General features: G+C 47.2%; 1 protein-coding gene across 2 annotated transcripts in view; it reads left to right on the top strand.

Annotated features, from left to right (window-relative positions):
• The first annotated feature begins 3747 nt into the window (after nucleotides 1–3747).
• Nadsyn1 (NAD synthetase 1) overlaps nucleotides 3748–11723 on the top strand; it is a 30884-nt gene continuing 22908 nt past the window's right edge. The window contains exons 1-5 of one of the 2 annotated variants that reach the window (XM_051193476.1): nucleotides 3748–3876; nucleotides 6085–6145; nucleotides 7903–8019; nucleotides 10550–10603; nucleotides 11146–11235. In XM_051193476.1, coding sequence (XP_051049433.1) covers nucleotides 3792–3876; nucleotides 6085–6145; nucleotides 7903–8019; nucleotides 10550–10603; nucleotides 11146–11235 — 407 coding nt within the window. In that variant the 5' untranslated portion in view covers nucleotides 3748–3791. The remainder of the gene's footprint in view (nucleotides 3877–6084; nucleotides 6146–7902; nucleotides 8020–10549; nucleotides 10604–11145; nucleotides 11236–11723) is intronic. The other variant, XM_051193477.1, reaches the window with a different exon arrangement.

Below are 11723 nucleotides of genomic sequence, written 5' to 3'. Positions count from 1 at the left end.
CCTGACAGCCCAACAGGCCCCCTCGTGGGCAGGACTCAGTCACACCTCCGTCCCCAGGAAGGTATTTGGGGAAAGCCCAGCCTCATTCAAGCCAGCGGAGTCTTAACACAGCAGCTGTGAACAACTGCAGAGGTTTCATTCTCTTCAACTCTTTCCTCCCCGCCACCTGACATTAGTAACATTCACCCCATCCCACCCCTCCAACCCCGCCCAGCGACAGTCTCCTCTGCTGCCACGACAAAAGAAACGGAAAACGGAAATGACTTCAGCACTATTAGCCACTGCCTGCATGCTAGTGCCCCAGCTGGCCAAAAATGTCCTTTATTACTCTTTTTCTCAAACCCCAGGATCTAGTCATTTGAACAGGATAATAGGAGTCGGGGCTGGAGAGATGGCTCAGGAGTTAAGAGTGTTCGCTAATATTCCAGAGGATCGGGGTAACAAACCCCAGCACCCACATCACTAACTCCAGTTCCAGGGCATCTGGTGCCCTTGGCATATATACATATGCACATACACACACACATACATACATACATACATACATACATACATACATACATACATTGTCACCCCTGGAACTGGAGTTGTTCCAGCCAACCTGTAGGTGCTGAGAATTGAACCTGGATCCTCTTCAAGAGCAGCCAGTGTTCTTACTCTCTAAACCATCTCTCCAGCCCCCATCTTTCTCTTGATTAATAAGTAAATAAGTGGAGACTGGTAAATACAATGTTCCCTAGCAACCTTTGACCCTGGTGACATAGCATTCAATGAGGACAACTGGGACATTGGTTACTTCTTGGTACAAAGGGCTGACTTGATTTTATCATTCCTTCAGCTCTTTAACTTTTGAGATTTTTAAGAATTTCTGCCTGGCAGTGGTGGCATACACCTTTCTTTAATCCCAGCACTCCAGAGGCAGGGACAGGCAGATGCCTGTGAGTTTGAGGCCAGCTTGATCTACAGAGGAGGTAACAGAACAACCAAAGCTACACAGAGAAACACTGTCTCAAAAAAAAAAACAAAAAAAAAAAACAAACAGAAAACAGAAACAAATTCATATTTATTACTGCAGTGCAGTGGTCCTCAACCTTCCTACTGCTGTGACCCTCTAACACAGTCCCTCATGTTGCAGTGACCCCCAACCATAAAATTACTTCATTGCTACCTCATAACTGTAATTTTGCTACTGTTATGAATCGTAATGGGAACATCTGGTATGCAGAATGTGTGGTTGAGAACCACTGTGTGTCCATTGGATGGGACACATGCTGTGATCCATGTGTGGAGATCAGAGAACAACTTTGTGGAGTCAGTTCTCTCTCTCTCCCTTTATGTGAGTTTCAGAGATTGAACCCAGAAAGCCAGCCAGGCTTACACTACAAGCACTTTACCTGCTGACTCATCTTGCCAACCCATTTACTTTTATCAAGATAGACCAGTGGGTTTCTTTCTTTTCTTTACGGACCCTGTGTTGTATGACCTCATATTTGATCAGTACAGCCCTTTCAAATTGGATCATGGGGACTGGGGGTGCATGCTGTGCCTGTGCATGCTTGTGTGTGGAAACCAGAGGCCTACATCAGTAGTATTCCCCATCTCTCTTCATCTTGCCATTCCCCAGGTCGTTTTTGTTTTGTTTTGTTTTGTTTTGTAATGAGCTCTTACCAGCATGGACCTTGTGCTAAGTAGACTAGGCTGGTAGGGTTGAGGACACCAGAGATCTATGGTCTCTGTCTCCCCACAGCTAGAATTATGAGCAGTTGTCACCATGCCAGCTTTTTTTTTTTTTTTTTTTAACTTGTGTTCTAGGGATGAACTTCATGTCCTCCTGCTTGCAAGGCAAGCATTTGATCAACTGAGTCACCTTCCCGGTCTAGGAGCTAAGTGTTTTTGATAAAAAGCAACAACACAAAACTGCCTGGTCTCTGAAAAGTAATGTAGCAGACACTGTCCTCATACTTCACATGTCAGATGGGCCTTCTGTGGCAAAGCGAATTGATACAGCGCAGCTGTGTGACTGCAGAGACTTGGTCACATTTAAAGTCAGATTCAAGAAAGTCACACAAAAGATCATAGGGGAGGGGTGTCTCGGGGGTTAGAGAAGTGGAAGGAAACAAAGGTTCTTGAGAAACTTCCATAATGGAAGTGTTACAGCTCAGGAGAAAGGTTTCCCCAGGGGGGGTTGTATTAGGGTTTTTATTGCTGTGAAGAGACACCATGACCACAGCAACTCTTATAAAGAAAACATTTAATGAGGTATGGGGGGGTGCTCCCTTGCAGTTCCAGAAGTTCAGTCCATTATCATCATGGCAGGGAGCATGATGGCATGCAGGAAAACATGATGCTGGAGAAATGGCTGAGAGTTCTATATCTTGCAGGCATCAGAAAGTCAACTGCCTGTCACACTGGGTGAAGCTTGAGAAAAAAAGAGACCTTAGAGCCCGCCCCCACAGTGACAAGTGACACACTTCCTCCAACAAGGCCACACCTCCTAAGATTGTCACTCCCTTTGGGGTTCATTTTCTCTCAAACCACGGCAGAGATGTTGCTTCTCTGAGGGCGAAAGTTTCCCAAGTGGAAGTGTTACAATCTGCCCTGAGAGGGAAAGTTTCCCTAATGCAGATGTTACAGCACTGAAGGGGAAATTATCCTGGCAGACACAAGAACGTGGTTGTATCTCCTGGGGGTGAGAAGCAGCAAGAACCTGAGCAGGAGACAGGCCTATACAGGGTTTCTTGGGGGAAGAGTTTTCCAGGATGAGATTCCCAGGGTGGGGATTGGTGACATTTCAAGACAAGCCAGGAACTGCTGGGATTTCATGCTCAGGGTTTGGTGGGGTTTGGTAGCTTTTCAAACCTGGAAGTGGCCTTGAACATTTTACCTTACAGGTTCAGTTTGCCTCAGTCCAGGCCATCAGAGTTTGTTGTCTGGTGGTTTCCAAAGAAGAGGGCTGTCCTCCTATGGAGACAGATTTTCCCAGGCTCCTGAGAATTGCTTCTGAACTGTTAATGATTGACATGTGCAAGCATAGTATAAGGTTAAAAGGTCCACATTCCCTTCCTGGTTTTGAAAACCCACCAACTTCTGAGCTTGAAAGTCCACCAATCCCTGGGAGCGCCCCAGGCTCAGGCCTTGAAATCCCACCAATTCTCACCCTGGAAAGCTCCCTGCAAGCCAGTAAGCAGTGGTCATCTTTGGTCTCTGCTTCAGCTTCTGCCTCAACTCCCCTGCATAACAGACTAGGAGCTATAAAGTGAAGAGAGCCCTTTCCACCCTACCTTTTGGTCATGTGTTTATCACAGCGACAGAAAGCAAACCAGACACCACCTTTGGCGGCAGGAACTAGCCTTTCATGATACATCAATATCAAACGTGGCTAAGGAGACAATGGAAATGGTGCAGGACAAACCAGTGGGGGCGTGGCTCTGCGTTCTGACTTCGGGCACAGGCGGGCTCCGTGACAACCTCCTTGCGCAAGCGCTACTAGGCGGCCCGAGAGGCGGGACCTCGCCAAAGGAGGATTTGCACAGGCGCGCTGCTGAAGAAAGAGGAGAGGCGTGGTTGTGCAGAGCATAGAAGGGAAGCTTCCAGGTAAAACGCTCTGCGCCGGCGCACTTCTCGAGAGGGAGGCAAAAGCTGGGCTATGAGGAGCGGAGGGGAGGAGCTATGGCGGTCCGAAGGGCGGGGCCTCTACGAAGAACACGCTGCGCAGGCGTAGCCCGGCAGTGGCGCTATAGACTGCTGTGCAGTGTCTATTCAGCGTCCCAACCAGGAGCCTGAAAGCCAGGATGGGCCGGAAGGTGACCGTGGCTACCTGTGCACTCAACCAATGGGCCCTGGATTTTGAGGGCAATTTCCAGAGGATTTTAAAGAGTGAGTCTGGGGATGGCTGGGGACAGGAAGAAGCCAAAGCCCACAATGATCAGGGTATGGCACTCAAGTGCACAGCTTTGCCCAGGAGAGACTCACAGCGCTAGGCGTGGGGACAGTTAAAGGGTAATGACCTGGCCCTTGTGAGCTATCGGGGGACTTCCCAGTTTGGGGGACACATGGAGTAGCAAGGCAGGAATGGAGATGGGTGTGACCTACTTAGCTAGACAGACACTGCCCTCAGCCATCTTCTAGGATCTGGTGGGTCTGTGGTGTTCCCTGCAGAGCTGCCCGTCCTTAGAACTGTGATCTGATCTGTGAGTGTTTGCAGAGACTAGAGGTCTATGGGCAAGGGACCCTAAGGACATTCCTGGTAGATGAGCATTGGGAAAATGCATACTGAACCGAGAAAGCAGGTAAAGAGTGAGCTCTCAGCTCGGAGGAGAGTGTCTCTATTGAATATCCCTATATTGTTGACATTCATGTCAGCTTACTGTAAAGATAGCACAGTTTCTACCATGCCCAAACTGGGGCTGCTCTGGGCAGAGCTACAGATTTCCCACTTCAGCAGGTTGTCCTGCTGAGCTGCCTCTGTAAGAAGACTAAACAGAACAAGAGGGAGCAAGTCAGCTTTAAAAACCCACAAAGCCCTACATTTACCATTATTTATTGCATGTACACATGTTGTCATGATGTGCATGTGGAGATCAGAGGACAACTTGCAGGAGTCATTTGCCTCCTTCTACCATGTGAGTTTCAATCATCAGCAGTTCTCAACCTGTCAGCTGCAAACCCTTTAGGGTTGAACAACCCTTTCACAGGGGTCATATATCAGATACCCTGCATATCAGATATTTGTATTATTATTTGTAGCACGAATAATAAAAAGCCAGAGACATACTGGGGTTCAAGCTGAGGATCAGAGAAGCAAAGCAGCCAACCACTAGAGAGTTCTTACCTCTACCAAGGCTGGAGTGATCCTGTCCTCAGCGTGACTGCAGGACACTGCACTCCTGTCTCCACCCCACCCCCCTTATATTCTTCTCTAGTGCTGGTATTAAAGGCGTGCACCACCACCACCCAGCTTCTATGGTTAACTAGTGTGGCTGCTAGAATTAAAGGTGTATACTACCAATGCCTGGCCTGTATGGCTGACTAGTGTGGCTAGCTTTGCACTCTGATCTCTAGGCAAGCTTCATTTGTTAGATCATAAACAATGATTCATAATAGTAGCAAATTGCAGTTGTGAAGTAACAATGAAAATAATTTTGCGGTTGGGAGTCATACACTGTATTAAAGCATAACAGCATTAGGAAGGTTGAGAACCACTGATCTAAGTAAACTCAGGTTATCAGGCTTTGCAGAAAACACCTTTACCTACTGAGCCATCTCGCCAGCCCAGATGTTTTTATTTCTTCAAGTATATATTGGCCTGCTTTTGTTGTCAGAGTATGTGTCTTTGGGGTGAAGATGGGCTGCCTTGCTGTTGGCAGCAGCTATCATCCTGGTGTGAGTGTTGGATGCTGGCACCATTCTTGAGTTGGAAGCCTTCATGTCCTGTCTTCAGCTTTTTTCTATAGCTGATCGTGATGACTTTATTGATTACCTACCACGGTGTTACTTACCCCTCCCCAGTGCTAAGGTCACTCTACCCTGATGCAGAATACTTGTGTATACTTTGTGAAGATGTGTTGCTGTTCGCTGTGATTGGTTCAATTAAGAGCTGAATAGTCAGTGCTAGGCAGGAAAGGATAGGTGGGATTTCCAGGAAGAGAGAGAACTCTGGAATGAAGAGGTAGGCAGACACCAGCTAGAGGCAGAACAAGAGACATACCATACAGAGGAGAGGTAACTGAGCCAGTTGGCAGAACATAGATTAATAGAAACAGGTTAATTTAAGTTATAAGAGTTAGTTGGGGGAAAGCCTAAGCTAAGGCCAAGCTTCCATAATTAATAATAAATCTCTGTGTTGTTATTTGTGGCCTAGCAGTCCATGAAAGTCTGATAAGAAAGTACTACTACACTACCCTCTCTGTTTCTGATTTTCTGCACATGTATGCAAATGTGTGCATGTGTGTCTGCTGTCCTCTGCTGTTAACACAACGGGCTGCAGGGGGCTGTGGACACCAGAGCCTGCAGCACCCTGCTTTTCCTGCCTTTGATTGTGTCCTAGCTGCTGAGTGCTTTCTCCTTCCCTCTCTCTCCATTTAGGTATTCAAATTGCCAAAGCCAAAGGTGCAAGATACAGGCTTGGACCAGAACTGGAAATATGGTATGGCTAAGCATACTGGCGTCCCACCCCTGGGAGGGAAGATGGTGGTATCAAAAGATGGGAAGAAAAGGGGCCTGAGAGTGGGCCTGGATCAGGGGAGGTGGTGGAGGCTGGATAACTCCAAGCTTCTGGTGGGCAAATAGAGGGACAAGATTGGACCAGGCTGGGGCAGAATTCAAAGCCAGGCTATCTCACCTTCCCTGATGCTTTGCTTTCAATGTCCCTCCAACATTCTTCTGCAGAAAGCCGGTCCCAGGGTGATGGTGCTGAGAGACAGGGATTGGTAGAGCGGATTAAATCACTATGAGTGACATCTTACATAAAGGCGAGTGACATCTTATATAAAGGCCTCAGGAAGCCTGTTTGCCTCCTCCATATGAGGCCAGCTGCAAGGTGTCCTCTTTGCAACTACTCTGAGCCAAAATGCTGAGGAGAGATGAAGGTGCCATATTGAAGCAGAGAGCAGTCTATAGCAGACACTAGTCCTACAGATGCCTTGATTTTGTATCTGCAGCCCCAAAGCTATGTGCAGTGGGCTCCTGTGGTATCTTACATGGGAGGTCAATGCACTGAGACACCTCCCTAGGCTTTCATTTTCTTTCTTTTTTTGTTAAAATTTTTAAAATTTATTTATTTTATGTATGTGGGTGTTTTGCTTGCATCTCTCTCTGTGCAGCACGTTCATGACTGTTGGCCGCAGAGGCAGGAAGAGCATGTTGGCTCCCCTGAAATTGGTAGTTGTGAGCCAGATGGTTGTAAGCCACCACGTGGGTTCAGGAATTGAACCCAGGTCCTCTGCAAGAACAAGTGAGCTATCTCTCCAATCCGTTAAAAAAAAAAAAAAGTTACTGCATTTATTTGGGAACATGCACATTTTGGTGTGTAGGGTGTGGGTGTCTGGGTATCAAACCCAGGCCATCAGACTTGATGGTAAGTGCCTCGACCCACTGAGCCAAGATCTTGCTAATCCTGTGTTTTCATTTACCTATTTGTCCATAAAGAAGTTTCATCCCATCATCTCAACGTCTATTAATCGTTGCTCCCTGATGCCCTTTTCATGAGACTAGAGAAACTGATGACTTGATTTCTTCTGCCCTCTTGCTGGGCCACCCCCTTGTGTTACCCTTGCCAGCTACAGTTCCTCTCTAGTTTGATGTACCTGTCTGTTTTGAGGCTTCTGACCAGCTGTGGGTTCCAGATTGTCCTCTCCTTTTGTCCCCCTCCCTACTTTGCTCTAATGCAATAGCTCTCCATCTGTGGGTCGAGACCCCTTTGGAGGGTTCGCATACAGATATTTATAATTACAATTCATAGCATAACATACAGTTCAATTCATAATAACAAAATTACAGTTATGAAGTAGCAGTGAAGTTATTTTATGGTTGGGGTCACCACAACAGTAGGAACTGTATTAAAGGATTGCAGCATCAGAAAGGTTGAGAACCACTGCTCTAATATCTGGACATAAGGGAAGCAGACACGTATTTCTTTCCTGAACTTTTATATTAGTCCCAAGGCATCCTCTTCATTATCCTCCTGGATGAACCTGCTTCACTAGTCTAATGTCTCTCCATAGAATCCTGACTCTGCCTCCCATGCCATCCAAGAGAATCTGTGCCCCTCATTGAATTTGTTCATAACAACTTACTCACTTGGGAGGCTCTGGAAAAGCTGGCGCCTGACACAACCATCATGGTAGCCCTGGGCCACTCCCGGCTGCTCCTGGCCCCTCACTGGCCTGCTCCCACTCTCTTTAGTGGCTATGGATGCTGGGATCATTATCACGAGTCAGACACACTCCTGCATTCGCTCCAAGTCCTGGCTGCCCTTCTGGAATCTTCGATCACTCAGGACATCATCTGTGACGTGGGCATGTAAGTGCCAGTGTGAGGGTACAGAAGGGGAAGCTGGGAGGAAAGGCAAATGCACCCAGCACCCCTTCATTCGGGGCCATGGAGTCCAAGTGGGACACTAAACCCTTTTGTTGAATGTGGATTCTTTTCAGCCCTATATCCACTTAACCTCCCCAAGGCAATTGGAAGCAATTTTTGAGTTCTTCCAGGAGATTCTGGGTACCCATGAGCACACTCTGCACAAAAGCAAGCAAAATATTCACCCTGCCACATGGTTTTCTTCATAGTAAATTTAGAGGAGCTGCCGCTGGGGATATGCCATCCATGAAGCCTTGAGTGGCATGGGTTCCTCAAGTATGTCTCCACCTAGCATACTTGCCTAGAACCTTCTGGTTGTGTGTCTAACCATGCTGTGCATAGTGGTCCCTGTCTGTGGGCCTCTGTAAGAACAGCAAGTGCAGTTCACCATGGAGCCTCTTCCCCAGTGCTGATTTGCCCTATTACTGAAGGAGTTCAGTAATATGTGGCGGTCGGTGTATAGTGTTATGAAGTTGCCTAGACAATTTGCTTGAAGGGTTCTTTGTATATGAATGGTCACACCATGCTCCCACATGAAGAAAATGTTTCCTTGTGTGCTACCTGATGTTTAATTTTGCTTCCTGGTTAAATGTCCGTGTGGGGATAACTCTGATCATTATGTTGTGGTGCTGTTTTTGTTTAAATACCTCCTCTAGCTAGAAAACCCTATTATTTTTGTGTGTTTTTGTTGTTTGGTTTGGTTCAGGGTTTTTGTTTCATTTTTCTAATTTTTTAAATTTCATCTGTTTGTGTGTGCTTGTATACCACAGCATGCATGTGGGTCCTGAGGATGGAACTCAGCTAGTCTGCCTTGGCAGCAAGTTCCTTACCCCTCAGAGCCATTTCACCACCAACCAGGTTTGGTTTCTTTGAGACAGGGTCTTATATAAGCCAGGTTAACCTTGAACTCTATGTAGCTGATCCTCCTGCCTCCACCTCCAGAATACTGGGATGAGATGTGCTGTCTGAGGCTGCCACTTTATGTAAATCATGCAGTACTCTGCACACCCATTGCACAAATGGAAACACGGTGTTCCCATCCTCAAATGTGTTTTACTTGGCTTAAGAGAGGACTAGAAACCATGATTACATGAGTTGCATACAGTGGTTGTGCATGAGCCATGGCTAGGCTAGGAGGTGTTGACAGATGAAGGACGGGGTGCCCCTGTATGTATCTTACCTCTGATACTGTTTGGGAGGAAACATTAGAGTAGGTGGGCTTCTGGCTAGGGGAGGAGGCAAGCAGTGATGGAAGTAGTCATCTAAGCTCTGGAACAATTTAGAAAAGGGTTCTTGTTTCAGAACACTTTTTAGTTTAATTGGAAAGCTGCAAAAGAGCACTGGGAGTCTCTAAAGATCTGAGGAAACCTTATACCAATACAAAGCATCCAGGGACTGGGGGACTGGTCTGAACATAAAGGTTTACTGTGCAAGTCTGAGGACCCAAGTTGAATCTCCAGGACCCATGTAAAAAAACATATGCGTCAGGATGTCTTTGAAACCCCAGTGCTGGGAGATAGGATAGAAAGGTCCTGGGGCTGGATCTTTGAGCCCCAAGTTAAGTGAGAGACCCTATCTCAAAAAACAAAGTGGAGGGGCTTGAGAGATGGCTTAATAGTTAAGAGCACATGCTATGTACACTCTGAGTTCAGTTCTAAGTATTCATGCCCCAACCACCTGTAACTTCAGCTCCAAGAGATCTGTCACCTCTTGCCTCATGCACTCAAATGTACACACCTGCACAAGTGTATGTAGATGTGTGTCCAAATACATGCACGTGCATGTATGAACATATACATACAAAATCAAAAGTAAAAGTCAATCCTAAAAGAATAAGATGGAGCTGGATAAGAGGGACTTCCCATGTTGACCGTCTGTGCATGCACGGGAGTGCACCTGTATATACACAACAAAAGAACACATGACTCTGTACGTTATTCTTTAGTTACAGTTATAAGAAAGAATAAAAGCTGGAGAAGGGGGGTAAGTGGTTCTGGGTGGGGTCCCAAGGTAAGGGACCACATGGGAGAGCATAGCAGGTGAGGGTGACCGAGGCAGGAGGGAATAACACCCCAGGCAGATAGAGCTCGAATGAGGAGTTTATTTAAAAAGGGGAATGAGGGAGAAGGAAAGAGACATAGAGGCACCGGGAACAGAGGAGGAGAGGAGGGTGTGGGGAGAGAAGAAGAAGGCGGTCGTTGGTTGCCAACCGAAAGCAGGAGAGGAAGAGAAAGCAAAAAAAAGAGAGTGTAAGTGGGCAGGGGTCTGACTTTTAAAGGGGTCCTTTACACCTGCCTGCAGACTAGCACTCCTGGAACCCTGGGCTGACCAGAGTACTGCCTGAGTGCATTCTGCCAGGTGACAGGGGCAGGCCAGCGTAATGCCTGAATCCTTACACTGTAGTTAGTGCCACCACTTCTGCTTGCTGTGCTCTTGTGACAAGGCAGGCATGTGTCCTCCCTCCTGTTTACAGGCCTGTAATGCACCGGAATGTTCGCTACAACTGCAGGGTCATCTTTCTCAACCGGTAAGTGAGATGGGAGGAGGGCAGCTGGCATGTCTGTGCCTGGCTCTGGTGGGGGATATCTTGCAGGGTGCCCTTAGTGACTGCAGCACACTGTGCCGGCAACTCTAATGAGTCCCCTTCTCTGGGCCTCAGTCACCCTCACTCAGGCTAGAGGAGGAGACCCATGGTTGGGTTTTGGGGCTTTTCATCCTTGTTGCTTAAACAATAAAGAAGAGGATAGTCTTCTGGCCATCCCTCCCCTAACACGCACACACACACACACACACACACACCTACCTTCCAGAAACACACACACACACACACACACACACACACACACACACACACACACACACCTACCTTCCAGAAAAGTGTACTTGTTGGCTAATGAAAGCTTAAGCCTAGAGAATGGAAAAAAAAAAAACAAAAAACAAAAAACAAAAAAACAAAAAACAGGTTTGCTCAGGGCCTTCTTGAACCAGTTATGAGGCCTCACCTTAACCTATGGCAGAAGCCTGCTTGTCCCCGGAGGATAGTGTGATCGGTCTTTTTACCTGCTATAGGAAGATCCTGCTCATCAGACCCAAGATGGCCTTGGCCAATGAAGGCAACTACCGGGAGCTGCGCTGGTTCACCCCCTGGTCCAGAAGCCGGTGAGTGGAAGGTGCCTCAGCTGCAGTGTGTTGGGCCAACACACCAAGTGTTCACTAAATGTCCCCGGCACATGCAGCCTCAGTTGGGAGGTAAGCCACAGAACACTGTGGGAGGTTGGAAGACTGTTCCTGCCATTCAGATATGACCGATTCCATCCTGTCAGTTCAAGTCTAAGCCAGGAGACACCACAAGACCTTGCCATCAGCCAGTGGTCACTGGTCACTCTTAAATGAAGGGACACTGTTTCTCAAATTGTCCTTAATGGCAAGGACTCTCACCATAGCCCATTTGACCTTTTAGAACAGTTCATTCTTTGAGGGGAGGAGGTACATCCTGTGCAGTGTATGGTGGTCAGAGGCACCCCAACCTCTTGAGTAGAGTTTATTTAACAAAATTACCCCTAAGCTAGGTAGACAAGGTGATGTACACCCGACATCCCAGTGCTTGGAGGTGAGGATGAAGAATCAGGACTTCAAAGATATCTTTG

This window comes from Phodopus roborovskii, unplaced genomic scaffold, assembly GCF_943737965.1.
Source record: "Phodopus roborovskii unplaced genomic scaffold, PHOROB, whole genome shotgun sequence".
NCBI lineage: Eukaryota > Metazoa > Chordata > Mammalia > Rodentia > Cricetidae > Phodopus > Phodopus roborovskii.
Note: the sequence above shows the minus strand (reverse complement) of the source record. Positions and strands in the feature narration are given on the sequence as shown.